At 48.6% G+C, this 18,922-nt stretch overlaps 3 protein-coding genes across 10 annotated transcripts in view; 2 read left to right on the top strand and 1 right to left on the bottom strand.

The window, feature by feature from the left end:
* CIITA (class II major histocompatibility complex transactivator) overlaps positions 1–2,102 on the top strand; it is a 53,242-nt gene extending 51,140 nt beyond the window's left edge. For all 4 annotated transcript variants that reach the window (XM_080980944.1, XM_080980945.1, XM_080980947.1 and 1 more), the window contains one exon: positions 1,055–2,102. The gene's annotated coding sequence lies outside the window, so the exon portion shown is untranslated. The remainder of the gene's footprint in view (positions 1–1,054) is intronic.
* A 294-nt stretch (positions 2,103–2,396) lies between these two features.
* Positions 2,397–13,357, bottom strand: DEXI (Dexi homolog). Its single transcript, XM_080981320.1, has 2 exons — positions 12,156–13,357; positions 2,397–3,919 (listed from the first exon to the last, which is right to left on the bottom strand). The coding sequence occupies exon 1, from the start codon at positions 12,742–12,744 to the stop codon at positions 12,469–12,471; it is 276 nt and encodes a 91-aa protein (XP_080837446.1). The 5' UTR covers positions 12,745–13,357; the 3' UTR covers positions 2,397–3,919; positions 12,156–12,468.
* Positions 13,358–17,867: 4,510 nt separating this feature from the next.
* CLEC16A (C-type lectin domain containing 16A) overlaps positions 17,868–18,922 on the top strand; it is a 96,439-nt gene continuing 95,384 nt past the window's right edge. For 2 of the 5 annotated variants that reach the window (XM_080980967.1, XM_080980966.1), the window contains exon 1: positions 17,868–18,208. In XM_080980967.1, coding sequence (XP_080837093.1) covers positions 18,129–18,208 — 80 coding nt within the window. In that variant the 5' untranslated portion in view covers positions 17,868–18,128. The remainder of the gene's footprint in view (positions 18,209–18,922) is intronic. The other 3 variants (XM_080980964.1, XR_013979426.1, XM_080980965.1) reach the window with 3 other exon arrangements.

The following is an 18,922-nucleotide window of genomic DNA, read 5'->3' on the forward strand; positions in this document are numbered from 1 at the left end:
ATGGGCTCTGCCTGTCACTGGCTCTGGCGCCACCTACAGTTGGAAGGCAAGGTTGGAAATTGATTCTGTTGCCCCACCCATTTTCCCTTTTAGCCCACTACAGGCATTTAGTTCCCAGGAGGCTTCCCAGGAGGGAATGCCTCTCCCTGGCTACTGCAGGTCTAATCCAGCTCTTTCTATGTCCTCTTGGCCCGCTTGAGAGGTCTTAGCAGGAAAGTGTGTTAGAGGTGTACTCAGCTAGCTTTTGCTCAGAACAAACCCATTGAAAGCAATGGACCTAGCTTAGCCACGTCCATTTATTTCTATGGGTCTGCTCCGAGTTACTGTTAGTTACCCTTAAGTCTTTGCATTGCTTCGCACTGCAGGGAGAAGACCCACGTGAAAACGTTGGCTTCAGAATGCAGACTAGGGGGGCTTTAAAAGAGGATTAATGGAGGAGACGCGGGTGGCGCTGTGGGTTAAACCACAGAGCCTAGGGCTTGCCGATCAGAAGGTTGGCAGTTCGAATCCCCGCGATGGGGTGAGCTCCCGTTGCTCGGTCCCTGCTCCTGCCTACCTAGCAGTTCGAAAGCACATCAAAGTGCAAGTAGATAAATAGGTACCGCTCCAGCGGGAAGGTAAACGGCGTTTCCGTGTGCTGCTCTGGTTCGCCAGAAGTGGCTTAGTCATGCTGGCCACATGACCCGGAAGCTGTACGCCGGCTCCCTTGGCCAATAAAGCGAGATGAGCGCCGCAACCCCAGTGTCGTCCGTGACTGGACCTAATGGTCAGGGGTCCCTTTACCTTTTAATGGAGGAGAGGGCTACCGATGGCTACTAGCCCCAAAGGCTTAATCTACTGCCGTCAAGGTTGGAGGCAGGGATGCTCCCAGATAAATGGCAGATGCTGGAAACCACAGGAGAGGAGAGTGTGGCTCTCGCACTTGGGTCCTGCATGGAGGTTTCCCATCGGGGCGTCTGAATGACCACTGTGAAATCAGGGTGCAAGACTCTTCTGATGTTACGCCCTTAATAAAAGCAAGCCAGAAAAGATGTGTGTGTTTATGACTTGACAGGCACATCCTTCCGAACGGATGACGAAGAACCTGACGTTTTTCATGGGATGCTTCATGAATGAAAATGGGAAATCGACAACATCCGGCTACGGGAGGCCTCTGTCCTGGAGGCATGGATTTGGGAAATAGCTTGACACGGTTTTGAGGAGCCACAAGAGAATGCAAAGCGCAGTTTCTGCAAAATGATCTTTAGCAGCTGAATAGACTGTGGAGCAGTGCAAGGTCTTTTTGTGTATACAGTGGTACCTTGGTTCTCAAACTTAATGCATCCCGGAAGTCCGTTCCAAAACCAAAGCATTCCACAGCCAAGGTGCGCTTTGCCATAGAAAGTAATGCAAAATGGATTGATCCGTTCCAGACTTTTAAAAACATCCCCTAAAACAGCAATTGAGCATGAATTTTACTATCTAACGAGACCATTGATCCATAAAACGAAAGCAATAAACAATGTACTGCAGTCACACAATCAATCAGTAGCTGAACTGGGTTCCGCAGAGTCACAAAAACAAACAAAAAAGAGCCGCGAAAACAAAAACGCTAAATAAATAGGAAAAACAGACACTCCAAATGGAATTTTAAATTGTATTTTTAACCTGTATTTTAAATTGTCCCCCCCCCCCATTATGTTTTTATTGTAATTTTACTGGTGTTAGCCGCCTGAGCCCGGCTCTGGCCGGGGAGGGTGGGGTATAAATAAAAAAATATTATTATTATTATTATTAAGTGTGAAACACTCAAAACGGAAGCGTAACACTCACATTGGAGCATAACACTCAAAACAGAACATGTTCGGCTTCCAAAAAAAGTTCGCAAACTGAAACACTTACTTCCGGATTTGCAGTGTTTGGGTTCCAAGTTGTTTGAGTACCAAGGCGTTTGAGAACCAAGGTACCACTGTACACACATTTCTTATTAGACCATTGTAGATTTCCCACGCCCCCTCCCTGTCTCTGTCTGTGTGCCATTTGAACACGGTTTTACCGTGTGTGCAACCTTCAGTAAATATGCATATAATCTTCAATAAATGTGTGTTAAATCTTTTAGTTAACCTCTTTGCAAGTGCCTTCTTTGATGGTTGCAGAGAGGGCTATTTATCCTAGAAACATAGCTGGAGCTGCAAATCCAACCGCAGGCAGAATGCAGCAGATCTACTGCTATCCAAGCTCAGCTTAAAAGCCTCTAATGGAGGAGGCAGCGCCTTTCAAGGTTTCTTCTCAACAATTCTGCTTGTCATTGGAGCACAATGGCTTGGGTCCTGCTGTCTGGCGTGACACAAGATAACCGCAAGAAGACATGGGAACTGAAACCGCTTCACAGATAAATGAATGAGCAACACTCTCGATCAGTTGACCTGCATACTTGTGTATTTGAAAGAGGCTGGTTATCAATATATTGCTTTTTACATTATTATTTTTTTAAACATAAGAACTGCATTTCAACACTAGGCAAAATAACGTGGGAATTAACAAGACCCCCTTCCTTTCCCAAAATTACAAAAATACTTACAAAAGCAATTCTTTCCCGTAACACTGTGTGGCAGACGCACCGACTCCCTGCAATTCTCTTCATTTTTTTATTCTTTAAAAGGCGACGTTTTGAGGGTTATGAAATGAGTTCCTGAAGCTTAATGGGATTAGGCTGGGGTTTTTTTCCCCTTTCAGAAAAGTGTGACCTGTTCTATAGCTCATCAACAGCAAATGCAGATTGTCGGCTGGGAGGCTATGATGATGGCAGATCAGATCCTGCACATTTTAGGAAGGGTGCAAATTGCAGTCCCTGTGGGCTAGTAACAACTCCGGATGCAAGTGTTCCCACATCAAACTCTTCCTTGCTTGCAGAAATCTAACATGTCAGGGAGAAGGCTCCTTTAACGACACGCAAACTTTCCATACACAGACAAACTTCGACATGGCAGAGATTTTTTAAAGCAACCATTCACGTGCATTGCAGAGTTGTACTGGTGATGCACAAGGAATGCACCAGGTCCTGAACCGAAGGTGGCTACCCTCGTGAGACCGGTCGGTGCAAACTGGGCCCAGGACCGCATGCAAGGTTGTGGGGACGGCCAAAACCAACCCTCTAACTGTGTGCAGACGGTGCAAAAATGTGCCAGTGCTCTCTTGCAATACTTCTTGAGATCTCATGACGGTTTTTCCAGCACCCCTTAAAAAAACAGGGATTGGGAGCCTTCCAGATGTGGTTCAGTGCCAACTCCCATCAGCCCCCAGCAAGCATGGTTGACGCCCAGGGGTGGTGGGAGTTGTAGTTCAGCAACATCTGGATAATTGTAAGTCTCCCCCACCATGTAAAACCATGCCCCATCCTGCTCCATCAACCACTTTAGCAGGCGTGCGGAAAATCTTTGGCCCTCCAGATTTTGCTGAACTGCAGCTCCCATCATCCCTGGGCTTTGGCCGTGCTTGCTGGGGCTGATAGGATTTGTGGTTCAGCAATATCTGGTCCCCCTCTCACCACATACCTGCTCTCAGCTTCTTATCCTGACAGTACCACCTAGCTCAACATATCGGCATCGACTTCTCCGTTCCCTGGAAGTTTGTGACGTGTGATTGGCAGCCCGGCTCACCGTTAAAAATGACCCGGCAGTGTTTCCCGTGACTTGGAAGCCCTTCTGGAATCTCTAAGCAAATTCTGATAGCTGTGCATAATCAGTTTCCTGCAGAATCATGGCAAATCCCTGAAAAACAAGCAAATACTGAGGACATCCTCAGCCAGGCTGTTAGGAAGCCCACGTTGCTCTGGAAGCCGTTTCCTCTCGCAGAGATGCAAGTTCACGACCGTGCCGTCTTGCCCCGTAATCTGGTGCTCCCAGCTTCTTTTTCACATGTGCAGAAAACGTGTGCAAATCTGGATTTCAAAAAAAGGAAAAGTAAACGTTACACAAGAGAAAAGCACGCCCAGGGAGAGGACAGAGCAGGATGAAATTAAGCAGGAAACAGAAAGTGATTTCTCCCCCTCTTTCACAATGCTCAAAGCCCGATGGGTTGCATCTCAATGTCAGTCCCATTCAGAGTAGACCTATTGGAATTAATGGAGACTACTAACACAGGCAGGGACGCGGGTGGCGCTGTGGGTTAAACCACAGAGCCTAGGACTTGCCGATCAGAAGGTCGGCGGTTCGAATCCCCGCGACGGAGTGAGCTCCCGTTGCTCGGTCCCTGCTCCTGCCAACCTAGCAGTTCGAAAGCACGCCAGTGCAAGTAGATAAATAGGTACCGCTCTGGTGGGAAGGTAAACGACGTTTCCGTGCGCTGCTCTGGTTCGCCAGAAGCGGCTTAGTCATGCTGGCCACATGACCCGGAAGCTGGACGCTGCCTCCCTCGGCCAGTACAGCGAGATGAGTGCCTCAACCCAAGTTGTCCATGACTGGTCAGGGGTCCCTTTACCTTTACCTTTACTAAGACAGGCATCTGGTTGGAGACTGAAAACAGGGTGCTGAATTAGAAAGCCTTAGCTCCAATTGAGTCGGGCTCTTCTTACTTTCCTAAAATACGTTTGTCTCTTAGGAGTAAAAGAAGCTGCCTTATACTGAGTCAGAGTAGAGAATTGTGGGGTTGGAAGGGACCCTGAGGGTCATCTAGTCCAACCCCGTGCAACGAAGGAATCTCAACTCAAGCATCCTTGACAGATAGTCATCCGACCCCCAAGGAAGGAGAGTCATGAGGGAGTCCGTTCCACCGTCAAACAGCTCTTACTGTCCGAAAGTTCACCCTGATGTTTAGTTGGAATCTCCTTTCTTGTGACTTGAAGCCATGGGTTCAGGTCCTACCCTCTGAGTAGCTCCTAGTGTTACCTACACTGACTGGCAGGGTATCAGGCAGGGGTCCCTCCCTGATGCTGGAGTTTGAACCTGGGACCTCCTTCATCTGAAGCAGATGTTCCACACCCCAGAGTTATGGCCGTTCCCCAGATAAAGCAAGATCCTACAAAAACCAGGGCATGCCATTTTAGGGTCTGAAACGTAAATGTTTGCACATTTCTGCAATGAGGGGCCTTAAAAACAAGTTTTTGGGTGTGAGGAATTCAGACCTGCTATTATTTTTGTGACTGGACAATACTTAGCTTGGTGTAAGAAGCACATAAACTGCTTTTGGAAAACCAAAGAAATTTAATTATTGATTGATTGATTGATTGATTGATTGATTGAATTTATATACCACCCTATACCCAGGGGGGTCTCAGGGTGGTTCACAGAATAAAATCAAGATATAAAACCATAAAATGCCTAGTAAAAATAAAAACACCAACCCAATACCCCCCCCACAAAATACCCACATTATTATTATTATTATTATTATTATTATTATTATTATTATTATTATTATTAATTTTACCTTCTGGAAATGCCAGGTATCATCATCATCATCATCATCATCATCATCTACCATTTGTATTGAGTTCTATGCAGTTTTACACACATTTTACTTAACAAGAAAAACTAAATTATATTAATTTAACCAAATCATCTTTTGAATCCCAAGTCATGTTACAACTTCTTAGCACCCCTCATTTTTTGAATTTGAAAGTTAAGCTATTCAACACGCCCTGATCCTGCATGGTTCTGGAAAAAAGGTTGAAATAGGAAGTTAGGAAACTCTCCTTTATCGAGTCAGACAATGGGTCCAACTATCCCAGAACTGACTGGTAGCACCTCTCCAGATTTTCAGACAGGACTCTTTCTCCACACCCTATTTGGAGATACTGAGGATCAAACCTGGGACCTTCTGCATGCAAAGCAGGTGTCCTACCCACTGAGCTACAACCCTTCCCCAAGGCTGATGCCAATTATCACAGGTAATGCAAGCAGGAGGGACGCGGGTGGCGCTGTGGGTTAAACCACAGAGCCTAGGACTTGCCGATCAGAAGGTTGGGGGTTCGAATCCCCACGACGGGGTGAGCTCCCGTTGCTCAGTCCCTGCTCCTGCCAACCTAGCAGTTCGAAAGCACGTCAAAGTGCAAGTAGATAAATAGGTACCACTCCGGCAGGAAGGTAAACAGTGTTTCCATGCGCTGCTCTGGTTCGCCAGAAGCAGCTTAGTCATGCTGGCCACATGACCCGGAAGCTGTACGCCGGCTCCCTCAGCCAGTTGTGAGATGAGCCCCGCAACCCCAGAGTTGTCCGAGACTGGACCTAATGGTCAGGGGTCCCTTTATCTTTACCTAATGCAAGCAGGTATTATTATTTTCCTATTCTGCCGTTCCTACTGTAGGAACCCATAAACCGTTTTACCCAGCTTTCCTGGAAGCTGAGTGGTCAATAACATCTTCTGTTTTGAAACCGGATCATCTCCTGCGCTTGCTAAATCTGTATGACATTGATGGATTCCCGAGGCGCAGGCAGTGCCAAGCCAAAGCCTTCTGCTTTTTATATACCCTGCATTGCAACAATTGCCACATCTTTGGGCATCGACAGATTCCTTTTAATGCTTTCCGTCTGGCCACCATCTTTCTGCAAAGTCAGTGCATTAACGGTATTTCGGCTCAAATGGCCAAAAGTGCACTTTGCGACTCAGGACAAAGGGAGGGGGTGCTTTGGGGGACCTGTGAAGAGGAACCAAATGCTCTGATGGAGGAAACGTGATGGTCAGCTCCCAGACTCACCCCACACCGGGAGCACAGCGTTGTGCAGTTCAGACAGTGCCAGATTTATGTATAAGCTAAACAAGCTATAGCTTAGGGCCCCACTCTCTTGGGGCCCCCCAAAAAAAATTAAAGGGAAAAAAAACCTGGATGTACATTTCCTAAATATAAGATAAAAAAAACAAATAAAATAAAACCTGCATACAGCAACAGTGTTTTGTGTTTGTAGGTTCCTATGATGTAAGTAATGGGCCCCACCTGCTAGCCTGCTCCCTAAAATATCACTGGTTTGCTCATTTCTATGTATAGGGTGGCGCTGTGGGTTAAATCACAGAGCCTAGGACTTGCCGATCAGAAGGTCAGCGGTTTGAATCCCCGTGACAGGGTGAGTTCCCGTTGCTCGGGCCCTGCTCCTGCCAACCTAGCAGTTCGAAAGCACATCAAACTGCAAGTAAATAAATAGGTACCGCTCTGGCAGGAAGGTAAACGGCGTTTCCGTGCGCTGCTCTGGTTCGCCAGAAGCGGCTTAGTCATGCTGGCTACATGCTCCCTCAGCCAGTAAAGCGAGATGAGCGCCGCAACTCCAGAGTTGGTCACGACTGGACCTAATGGCCAGGGGTCCCTTTACCTTTACCTTTATGTATAGGGTGCCTACATTCTGCATGGACTGGTTGTAACACTTACTTGGATAAAATACATGTTAACATGTAAATGGCTTTAGATACCTATTAGGTTTGTAAATTACCATATAGCATATATTCAACACAAAAACTAGAGACAACTTGTTATGGACAAAGGACAGCTGGACATATAAAGGGCCCCATTGCCTTCGGTAGCTTAGGGCCTCATCAAACCTACCAAATCCATAGCTGTCAACTTTTCCCTTTTCTTGCGAGGAATCCTATTCGGAATAAGGGAATTTCCCTTAAAAAAAGGGAAATGTTGACAGCTATGCCTAAATCCGGCCCTGAGTTCAGACCTAGGCAAACCATCTGAGGAAGGGGGCAAGTTTGTGACCCATCTACATTACACATTCAAAGCAGTATCTTACCACTTTAATTAAGCATTGCTTCTCCCAGTGAATCCTGGGAACTGTAGTTTAAAGGTGCCAGAGACGCAGCATGGGGGGGGGGGAGGCTACCAAGATGATCGCGCTGGGTGCAACCATTTTTAGGGGGGAGCCTCTGCAGCTGCTGCCCCGACTGGAGGTGCTCCCCTTTCCGCCCGCCTCACCGAAGCAGCACACTGAGCAAGAAGTGGGGAGGATAGGCCAGTGGTGGCCAAACTCGGCCCTCCAGCTGTTTTGGGACTACAATTCCCATCATCCCTGACCACTGGCCCTGTTAGCTAGGGATGATGGGAGTTGTAGTCCATAAACAGCTGGAGGGCCAAGTTTGGCCACCACTGGGGTAGGCCCTTGCGTCCCCCACTGGTGGTGGAGGCAGGCAGAGGGCAAGGCTCACAGCGGTGGCAGCGCCCCAGCCTGAGGAGATGCACACACATGTCCCACTGCTGCTCTGCAGCTTTGTCCGGCAGCAGCAGCAGTGCCGCAAGGAGGCATAATAAGTTCCTTGCCCTGGGCTCTGGCAACCCATGCTACACCACCGATATGGCTTGACAGGGCCGTCTCAGGACATTTTGCTGCCTGAGGCAAAATGGACAGATTGCCACTGAAGGGTGCTGAAAGTCGTTAGGACTCTCACGGAGCTCCCATTCCCAGAGCTCCCTGGGGGGAGGAAAGCGACTGGGAAACCACTCTGAGAACTGCAGTGGCATGGAATAGAGGCCTCCCAGCAACTCACAGCTCTTGAACTATAGTTCCCAGGGTTCTTTAGGGGAAGCCATGACTGTTTCCATTGGTATGGTGCTGCTTTAAACCAGCGGTTCTCAACCTGTGGGTCCCCAGATGTTGTTGGACTACAACTCCCATCATCCCTGAGCTCTGGCCTTGCTAGCTAGGGGTGATGGGAGTTGTAGTTCAACAACATCTGGGGACCCACAGGTTGAGAAAGGATGAAATATACAGTACAGAGGGGCATTGTATTGGCAAGTTAACCCTTTCTCCCCTTTGGTGTTACCTTTGTTGGGGGCGGGCACCCATGCAAGTGGTGGGCGGGGCCAGAGGCAAATAATGGGCGGAGCAACAGGTGTAACTTTTGCCTCTGCTACATTCCAGCCACACAACACTCAGAGGCATCTTCAAGCCTCTATCCAGGCAGGCAAGCATCTTCCCAGTTCAAGGACAACATCCCAGCCAGTTTAATGGACTTGAGGAGTGTCCATTGCAGGGGCAATGAGGGGGTTAGCCCAGGTTTGCCAAGCCAAGCTCACGGGCAGCACCAATGGTTTTGCAGGCACCTTTGCTGGTCTGCAGAGAGGGAAAGGTTCCTTTGCAAACATGACTTGCATCCACTTCAAAGAGGTTTCATATAAACCCCAACCAGCCAATAGGCACCCCTTTGTAATTGTCCCCTGCGTCAATGTGGTGGTGGTGGGGAGGATGGTCAGGATCTGGCCTCTGGGCCAAATAACTGAAGTGACAGCCAGTGTGGTTTTCTTTCTGATCCGGATCCAGAGAACTCCGTTTCCTGGTTACATGTTCACGACAACGCTCAATACAAATCAGTGTGCTTAAAAATATACCATATATCATGATGCTGATAGCTACATATGGAAGGGAGATCTGAACCTCATTCGTTTATGGCTTAAACTGCTTTCGCTGACATTTTAAATGGCTCCTCTCTTCATATTCTGGAGAGATACCAAGAAATGCGATAATATAACTCAAGTTTAAAGGGAAGGGTGAGGGAGCTGAGGGACGGCAAGCGAGGAGGTTGGGAGGGTTAACAGAGAGCAACCCTCCCCCAAAAAGGCAATGAAAGCAGGTACTCAGGCAAGAAGTCCCTTCTGGGTCCTGACTTGCATTATCCCACCAGCACCACCTTGCTTTGATCTGCTGCAGCTGCTTAGGATGTGCTTTAGCAGCACTCGGTCTTCCCGTCTGTGAAATGGGAGCAACAGAGGTCTACCTTGTAGATCTGGTTGGTGCAGGTGCTTAAGATATGGGGCTTAATTGCAGTTACTAAATGAATAAATAGCAAGCACCGTGCTAAAACTACGTCCATTTCAGCTGAGGGAGCAGATACTGAGCAACTAACAGTGCCGGCCTGAGGGTAAGGTAAATTTTTCACGCCATCTGAAACTGCTACCCGGAGTCAAGTGCAACTCATATGAGCCAGCTGGGTAGCAAAGGGAGAGAGAAAACAGAACTCCTTTTGCCTTGACTAGATAGAAACATCTGGCAGGTGTATAAGATCAGATCCAAGGTGTTTGGTCTTTTACTTCAATCTGAGTTTAACCTTGCCTCTCTCGACATGGCACCCTCTGGACTACAACTCCCATAAAGCCCAGCCACCATGTCGTCTGTGCCAGGGCCACAGCTCAGAGCATCTGCTTTGCATGAAGGTCTCAGGCCCATAGCTGTCAAGCGTCCCTTATTTGGCGGGACAGTCCCTTATCCCAGAGCCATGTCCCACTGCTGTCCCTTATTGATGATGTCCCTTAAATAAGCTACTGAAGGTAATGGGGCCCTTTCTATGTCCAGCTGTCCTTTGTCAACAACAAATTGTTGCTGTTTTTTGTGTGTTGAATATATGCTATATGGTAATTTATGGACCTAATAGGTATCTAAAGCAATTTGCATGCAACAAAATATGTATTTTATCAAAGTAATTGTTGATCCCTTATTTTGGCTGCTGATCCCTTATTTTCGAGGCTGCTGGTCCCTTATTTTCAAATCTGTAAGTTGACAGCTATGCTCAGGCCCCATCCACTCTCTCTGCATAATACTCATTCGGCATTTGCAAGAAATCACACTTTGAGTACCAACTTTGGTAGAATGTCAGATGAAGACGATGGATTTTTCGGAGCTAGCAGACCTGACCGGAAGAGTCCGCGACCAAGAGGAGGAGGAGTATCAGGAAGAATGGACGAAATTTAATGACTATTTAGTTAAATATGCTAAGATAAATTAATTGGAAAAAGCTTGCAAATACCAGATAGGCTTAGGATTTAAATATGTAATGTGATGAATTAATATGTTTAATGCTGAATTGGTAAGAAAGGTGTTAAGTGATTAAGTTAAGTTTATAAGAATTTTGATTTGGAAAACTGTTAAAATGATTTGCACTGAAATTCAACTAGGGGAAGTCACTTAATGTTAATAAGATTAGTTTTAATAAGGTTATGATTTATGTTTGTTTGCTTGTATGTTTGTGCGTCTATAATTTTGTGGAAATCAATAAAAAAATTTGAAGAAAAAAAGAAATCACACTTTGGAACTCCCTGCCTATTGAGGGCAGGCAGGCACCTTCACCGCACTCTTGGCACCTGCTGAAAGCTTTTTCGTTCAGGTAAACATGACTTCCCCCTAGAGAATCCTGGAAACCGTAGTTTCACCACACCAAAGCTACATGTCCCCAGAAACCTTAACGAACTACAGATCCCAGAATTCTTTGGGAGAAAGCCACACACTTTTTAAGGATGTGCGAAATGCATGGTGCGGATCTGCACTATGCACACAAAATACCCTTGCCGAATGTGTTGGGAGGAGACGGGGTTTTGCAGAAATGGGTGCCCCAGCCCCATCTTATGGGTGGGTTAGGAATGAGTGAAACTGCGCAAGCAGCCTTGTTGGGGGGGGGGGTTTCATTGCATTTTCATGGCTGGTGTTCATGTCAGATTAGAGGCATCACATAGCGGAGAGTGCTCAGTGCTAAACATGTGTTAGACAGAAGGTCGCAGGTTCAATCCAGGGATTGTCCCCACTCTACAACCCTGGAACGCTACAGCCAGCCAGTGTAGACAATACTGACCTCAATCTGACTCTGTATAAGGCAGCCTTTTATACCGAATCACGAGGAATGGGATTCTGTAGAATCGTAGAGTTGGAAGGGAATCCTGCCCACAACCATCCCAGGGTGGGCTTGAACCACCAACCTCCTAGTTAACAGCCAGACACAGGGACTCATTGCACCACGAGGCTTCTTACTTTGTATCTAGGGATAGGGCTGGCAGCCCAGTCGATGTGGAGCGCCGCTGCCAGTCCGTGTCGACAATACTGAGCTAGATGGACCGACAATCTTACCCTTTCTGTGTTCCACTGCCGTTTGGGGGGAGCACCTAGCAGTCCCTTCTACCTGGGCGCGTTTTGAACCTGCTCTGCCAACGGGGAAAGGGGAAGGTAGATAAAAGCAACCGCTTGGATCGTCATAGAGACATGCCAATATGTACAAGAGCCTCTGCCCAACAGGCGTTGCGAACTACAACTCCCATCACACACACCCCAGCCAACGCACCTGTTGTTGGGAGTCGTAGTACAAAACCTGGAGGGCGCCAGCTTGGCAGAACTCTGATATAGGATCATACCCCAACCCCCAGACCTTTCCAACGTGCAACTTCTTCCCCACTGCACAGCTGGATCAAACCGTAAAAGGCCACTTACTTCAGTGCCCCGAAGGGACCCTGTCCATCCGTGCCAACTCTGGCTCCCTCTTCCTGCCTCGTCGCTGTCTTGCCCGCCTTTAGCATGGCACCCCCAAAAGTCGGTGGCCCTCTCCCCAGTCTTTCCAGCTCAAGCAGAAAACCCACGACTGGGGCAGGCGGGGCAGAGAGCTTCCTGGCACCTTCCCAGCTGGGCTGTCCCTGTGCCCCCATCGCAGTCTACAAAGGGTCCGTCCAGCTGTGCCCACATCTGGATGCAGCGACGCTCCTCTTCCCAGCCCGTGCCAGTTGCTCTTTCGGGGAGGGGGCCCGAGTTATTCCCAGTAGCCGTCCAGCACTTCCACCTCGCTGTCCAGCTCGTAGAGTCCCAGAGCCGGGTCGGAGACCACCCCGAGATCCACCAGGGCCTGGTCCATGTCCTCGGGCAGGAAGACGATGCCGACGTTGAGGGCGATGTACTCCAGCAGGAAAGCGTAGTAGAGAATCAGCAGGTTGACGAAGAACAAGCCCACGTAGAACATAGAGGGCGGCAGCGGGGGCGGCGCATGGGGGGCCCACGGCTCCAGCTGGGTGCAGGCGGCAGAGGGCATCCAGCGTGGAGGAGGCCCGGGCCCAGCGGAGGCTGGAGACTGGGGGAGGGCAGCAGCAGGAGCAGCCAGAGGAGATCTCCAGGAATCAGAGAGCCCAGCGCCTTCGCCTGCCTGCCTGCCTACCTACCTGCCTACCCACCCCTCCTTGCAGCAGTCTGCAAACGGAAGAGGGCGCCCCCCAGCGATGCCCTTGCTGTCCTCAGCCCACCCCCCATGCCAGCGCGCCCTCCTTCTCCTTTCCAGCCTCTGCAAATCTCTACATCCAGAAGCGGGCGGTGCAAGCGAGCAACTTCGCCCTGCAGCCCCCCTCCATGCAACTGGCTTCCCCCCCCCCTCACTTTTCAGGCCTCAGATGCGCCGCAAGAGGGGAAAGGCTTTGCAGAGGCGCCTCTTCCAGCCCCCCCACCCCACCCCCGCTCCTCCGGTCTTCAAAGAAGCAAAAGCTCGCTCCCGCCCCGTTTTTTAATGGAAGGGGCTCGCTGCTCCTCCCCGCTCAGCGCAGCCCCCCTTTTCTTCCAAGGGACTCCCCCCCTCCTTCCTCTCTTTCTGCATCCACACTCCTCAGACGCATCACTTCCCTCCGCGTAGCAGAAGCAGCTGTTCCCCGCAAGTGCCAGGGGCCCGCCTCTCCCGAGCGCGGATTGGCTGGCGCCGGGGAGGGTGAGTGACAGCCGCGGGGTGGGGGGGAGAGCTTGGAGGAGGTGGGGTTCCCAGTGGGTTGCGGCCAGTCCTGTTAGGTAGGCGCCTGGACAGAAGGGTAGAATTGGAAGGGACCCCCAGAGTCATGTAGTCCAGCCCTCTGCAATGCAGGTATCTTTTGCCCAACCTGGGACTCGAACCCACAACCCGGAGATCCCAGAGTCTCATACTTGGCCGATTGAGCAATCCCGGATCAATTGTGCGCTTCCTCACATTGCGCTCGCCGGGACTGACTTCCATTGCTGATTGCTGATTCCTTGCTTCCCTTGACAGGACCTGGGTTTGTTTACTTAAATCATTTATGGATTGCTTTCCTATGATAGTGCCAGATTTATGTATAAGCTAAACAAGCGAGAAGCTATATCCTCTTGGCCCCCCCCCCCAAAAAAAAATTACAGGAAAAAACAACAACTGGATGTACATTTCCAAAATATAAGATAAAAAACAAATAAAAGAAAACCCGCATACAGGTTGTATGTATAGGCTCCTGTGATGTAAATAATGGGCCCTGCCTGCTCCCTAAAATATCACTGGTTTGCTCATTTCTGTATATAGGGTGCCTACATTCCGCATGGACGGGTTGCATGGCAACATGTGCAAATGGCTTTAGAGACCTATTTGTTGTCGTTGCTTAATCGTTTAGTCGTGTCCGACTCTTTGTGACCCCATGGACCAGATACCTATTAGGTCCATAAATTACCATATAGCATATATTCAACACAAAAAAACTGCGACAATTTGTTGTTGACAAAGGACAGCTGGACATATAAAGGGCCCCATTACCTTCAGTAGCTTAGGGCCTTATCAAACCTAAATCCGGCACTGTTCCTATCCCCAGCATTTCCCAGTGTGGAGATAAAGCGATGGGAAAGATGTCTTCTTGCTTAACTTTTTGAGTGTCTGGTTGGTATTTGCTTGTGGCTCTCTAGGCTGAGAGTGAGTGACTGGCCCAAGGTCACCCAGGGAGCTTCATGGTTGAGTGGGGATTTGAAGCCTGGTCTCCCAGATCCTAGTCCAACCCTCTAACCACTAAACCACACTGTTAACAGTAGTTATTAAGGCAGCAAAGTCCTCCCCTGCTTTAAGGTTTCTGTGACAGGCTGCTGTTGAAGATTTAAAGCAGAGCTGAGGGCCTCCTGCTATCCTTCCCAGGTGTTGCTAGACTTCAGCTCCCATCAGCCTCCAACAAATTTGGCCATAATCATAGAATCACAAAGTTGGAAGGGACCCAGAGGGTCATCTCGTCCAAACTCCTGAAAAGCAGGAATTTTTCTCCCAATGGGGCTTGAACCCACAACCCTGAGAGATTAAGAGTCTCATGCTCTGTGGACTGAGCTATTCAGGCGTGGCTGGGGCTGATGGGAGCTGGAGTCCAGCAATATCTGGGAAGGTGAATGGGGTCTCCAGCTGTCTCTCGGTCTAACCTACATTGCAGGATTGTTGTGGGAATTAAATGAGAAGGATGGGAGAGAACCATGTGTGCTGCCTTGAGCTCCCTGGAGGCAAAAGGTGGAATGCAAATTATATATAGTCCCCCTCAAGAATCCTGGGAACTGTAGTTTATCCCTCACGTGGCTGCAAGGCCCAGGACCCTTCACAAACCACAGGGCCCAGGATATTATTTTAATTTTGTGTGTGGGGATACAGTGTGCTTTAAATGTATTGTGTGTGCACATCAACCATCTTTTGCAAACCACTTGGAGGATTTCTTAAAGTCAAACGGTATATAAATTTTGTTAAATCAATCAGTAAACCCTTCCTGATTTAAAAGTCCTGGAGCAGGGTCAGGAAAAGGAAAAGTGTCATCGCCTTTCTTTAAAAAGAAAATGTAATGGCTAATATACCGTATTTTTCACTCTATAAGACGCACCAGACCACAAGACGGACCTAGTTTTTGAAGGAGGAAAACAAGGGGGGGGGGGAATTCTGAATCTCAGAAGGCAGAACAGCAAGAGGGATCGCTGCGCAGTGAAAGCAGCAATCCCTCTTGCTGTTCTGGCCTCTGGGATAGATGTGCAGCCTGCATTTGCTCCATAAGACGCACACACACATTTCCCCTTTTTAGGAGGGAAAAAGTGGGTCTTATAGAGCAAAAAATACGGTATGTCATTTTGCACCTTCTGCTGTAGAAGGAAGTGAGGGGCAGATGGGGCTTGTCGGCCTGGGAAGGCAACCCATCTAGGAGAAGGACAATTCTGATCCTATACCTCTGCTGTCTCGCGGGACATCTTCAGGAGAAGAAAAGGCTCAGAAGTAAACCCTACACAAATCCAGTGGGGTCCCTAAGACAGTTGGATGGCGCCTTGTGCGCCTCCTTCCAGCAACTCCTGCAGCCAAGCTGGTGCCAAACGTCTTGTTTTCCTTTCCTGTCGACGGAGAGGAGAGTCTTGTCGTCTGGGCGGCCCAGATCCTCCATGCACACTCTGCCCAGGGCATGTATCCCAGGGAGACCACTACTAATGCAGCAGTTTGACTTCACCCCCAGGTGCTCAAGAGACAGATGCCAACCCCTCAAGGTGGTGCCCAAATAAATAATAATGATGGGATGATGGGAATTGTAGTCTCAAAACATCTGGATCCAGGCTGTCACCAATGGAAGCGAAAGCCTTGAAAAAGGTCAATATGGAGGTCAAATGGCCGAAATATTGGGAAATTCTGGAACAAGACGGAGATAGACTGAAATTGCAGAGTTTTGAAAAACTAAAAAACAAAGTGCGATACTGGCTTCATTATTATCAGATAATGGAGGTATTTAAATTGGACAGGAAAATTGGCTTCCAGGTGGAAAGATCCAAATTAGAAACAGAATTGTTGGAACCCAAAACTAAGAATTTGTCAAGAATGTACAACTTGCTGCTGAAATGGAATACTCAGGATGAAACGGTAAAATCGGCTATGATTAAATGGGCACAGGACGTTGGACATAATATTATGTTTGGTGACTGGGAACAGTTATGGACCACAGGTATGAAATTTACGGCGTGTAATGCCTTAAGAGAGAATATTATGAAAATGATATACCGGTGGTACATAACCCCAGTCAAGCTTGCAAAAATCTATCACTTGCCCGATAACAAATGTTGGAAATGTAAAGAAACTGAAGGTACATTTTTCCACCTTTGGTGGACGTGCCCAAAGATTAAGGCTTTCTGGGAAATGATATATAATGAATTAAAAAAGGTATTTAAGTATACCTTCCCTAAGAAACCAGAGGCCTTTCTCCTGGGCATAGTCGGCCAAATGGTGGTAAAGAAGGATAGAACTTTCTTTATGTATGCAACAACAGCAGCAAGAATACTCATCGCAAAGTATTGGAAGACACAAGAACTTCCCACGCTGGAGGAATGGCAGATGAAACTTATGGACTATATGGAATTGGCGGAAATGACTGGTAGAATCCGTGACCAGGGAGAAGAGTCGATGGAGGAAGATTGGAAGAAATTCAAAGACTATCTTCAGAAACACTGCAAAATTAAGGAATGTTAGAGGGATGTAGGACTGAAAACAAGTGGTTTCCAGCTGTACAGGTTAAAGTTAATGATAGACTAAGATTAAAGATTAAGATTAAAGATGTTTAAAGAAATGGAAACTTGATATTAATACTAAGACCAAGGATCAGGTTTAAAGAAGTTTAAAGAAGTTGAAGTTATTATTTTAATTTTTTATCAAACTAAAGATTGGGATTAAAAAAGTGGAAAAGAAACTGCTGGACAAACAATTTGGTTTGGAATACAAAAGAGGGAGGTATGAGGAAGTCCAGAAAACAAGTAACTTAAAAATGGAAATGGAAAAGAGATATTGTTTTTAATTGTTATGTTTTTTGGTTTTTTTGTGTTGTTGTTTTTGTGTGTGTTGTTGTTATATCTATTGCGTATGTTTTTTTCTCTTTCTTTGTTGTTTAAAACTTTAATAAAAATTATTTAAAAAAAAAAAAAACATCTGGAGGCCGAGTTTGCCTATGCCTGATCTAGTCCTTGCTATGCAGGAATCTTTTGCCCAACGATTAAGCGTCTCCCTCCAAATCACAGCAAATAAGGTTATTCTTGCACTACCAATTGCGAATCATTCCAAACGAAACCACTGCATTGCTTTCCGAATTAATTCCGAATTATTTCCAAAGATCCGCACCGCTAACAATTCATTTCCTAGGGGGGAAGAACCCTCCTCCGCCCCTCCCTCACCTGCCTTGAAGGCCCCGCCCCTCGCGCAGGTCACAAAGACCCGCCCCCTGCCCTGCGCCGGGGACGCAACCTTCCTCGCCCCTCCCACTTCCGGGTTCCCACCTCCCACCTCCGCGCGGGGCACGCTGGGACTCGCAGTCCCCTGGCTCTACTTCTACGTATGCCTTGGCCAGAGCAGCTGCAGGCCGAGGAAAACTACTTTTCCCGGCGTGCCCCGCGCCGCGGCTCCGCTGCCGGGTCTGTGCCGTCGCCTCCGCCGGGGCGGAATGTCCGAGGGTGCGCGCGCGGGCGTGGGGGCGGGGAAGGCGCTGGGACTCCTTCCGCCTGAGAGGAAGAGGAGGAGGAGGAAGAGGATGGCGGCGGCCGAGAAGGAGGATGAGGCGGCGGCGGCGGCAGCCGAGGCCGTGAGGCGGTAGCGAGCGAGAGAGAGCGAGCTGAGAGCGAGAGAGTGTGTCCGAGCGCGGCCCTCCCTCCCTTCCCTCCGTCCGTTTTTCTCCCCTCAGGATGTTCGGGCGGTCGCGCAGCTGGGGAGGCGGCGGGCACGGCAAGGCCTCGCGGAACATCCACTCGCTCGACCACCTCAAGTGAGTGTTCGGGGCGGGAGGAGGCTGTGAGGGACTCATATGCCGGGGGGGAGGGGCCTCCAGGCAGGTGGGCTCAGGTGGACGCCCCTCCCCCACTCGCCTCCCAACTGCCTCTGGGGCTCCTGTCACGCGGGACCCACTATACGCCCCCTCCCCAAAAGCTCCTCGTTTATACGAACGCCAGGAGTTAGTCCCAGAATTCAGGTGTCTGGACTGCGTGCAGGGCCGGATTTAGGTTTGGTGAGGCCCTAAGCGACTGAAGGTAATGGGGCCCTTTTTATGTCCAGCTGTCCTTTGTCAACAACAAAGTGCCGCTGGTTTTTGTGTTGAATATTTGCCCTATGCTAATATAAGGACCTAATAGGTATCTCAAGCCATTTGCACATAACAAATAGGAGCCTACACAACACTGTTGCTGTATGTAGATTTTATTCTATTTGTTTTTTAACTTATAGTTTGGAAATGTACATCCAGTTTTTCCCCCCTTTAAATTTTTTGGGGGCCCTTGGGGCCCTAAGCCATAGCTTGTTTAGCTTATACTGTATGTAAATCCAGCACTTATGGTGTGCACAAGCAAGGTTCCTGCAATGCAGGGGGGGGGGGTGAGGCGGGCTAGATTGAAATTGAAGTACTTTACTGTCACTTGTACAATTTGTATACAGTGAGATTACACAGATTATACAGTGAGATGACCCCCGGAGGGTCCCCTTTCCA

The sequence above is a fragment of the Podarcis pityusensis genome, assembly GCF_964106645.2.
Source record: "Podarcis pityusensis genome assembly, chromosome: 14".
Taxonomy (NCBI): Eukaryota; Metazoa; Chordata; class Lepidosauria; order Squamata; family Lacertidae; genus Podarcis; species Podarcis pityusensis.

Excerpts from the sequence above, each read along its gene's own strand:
- DEXI (XM_080981320.1), bottom strand. The coding sequence starts at position 12,744 with ATGCCCTCTGCCGCCTGCACCCAGCTGGAGCCGTGGGCCCCCCATGCG.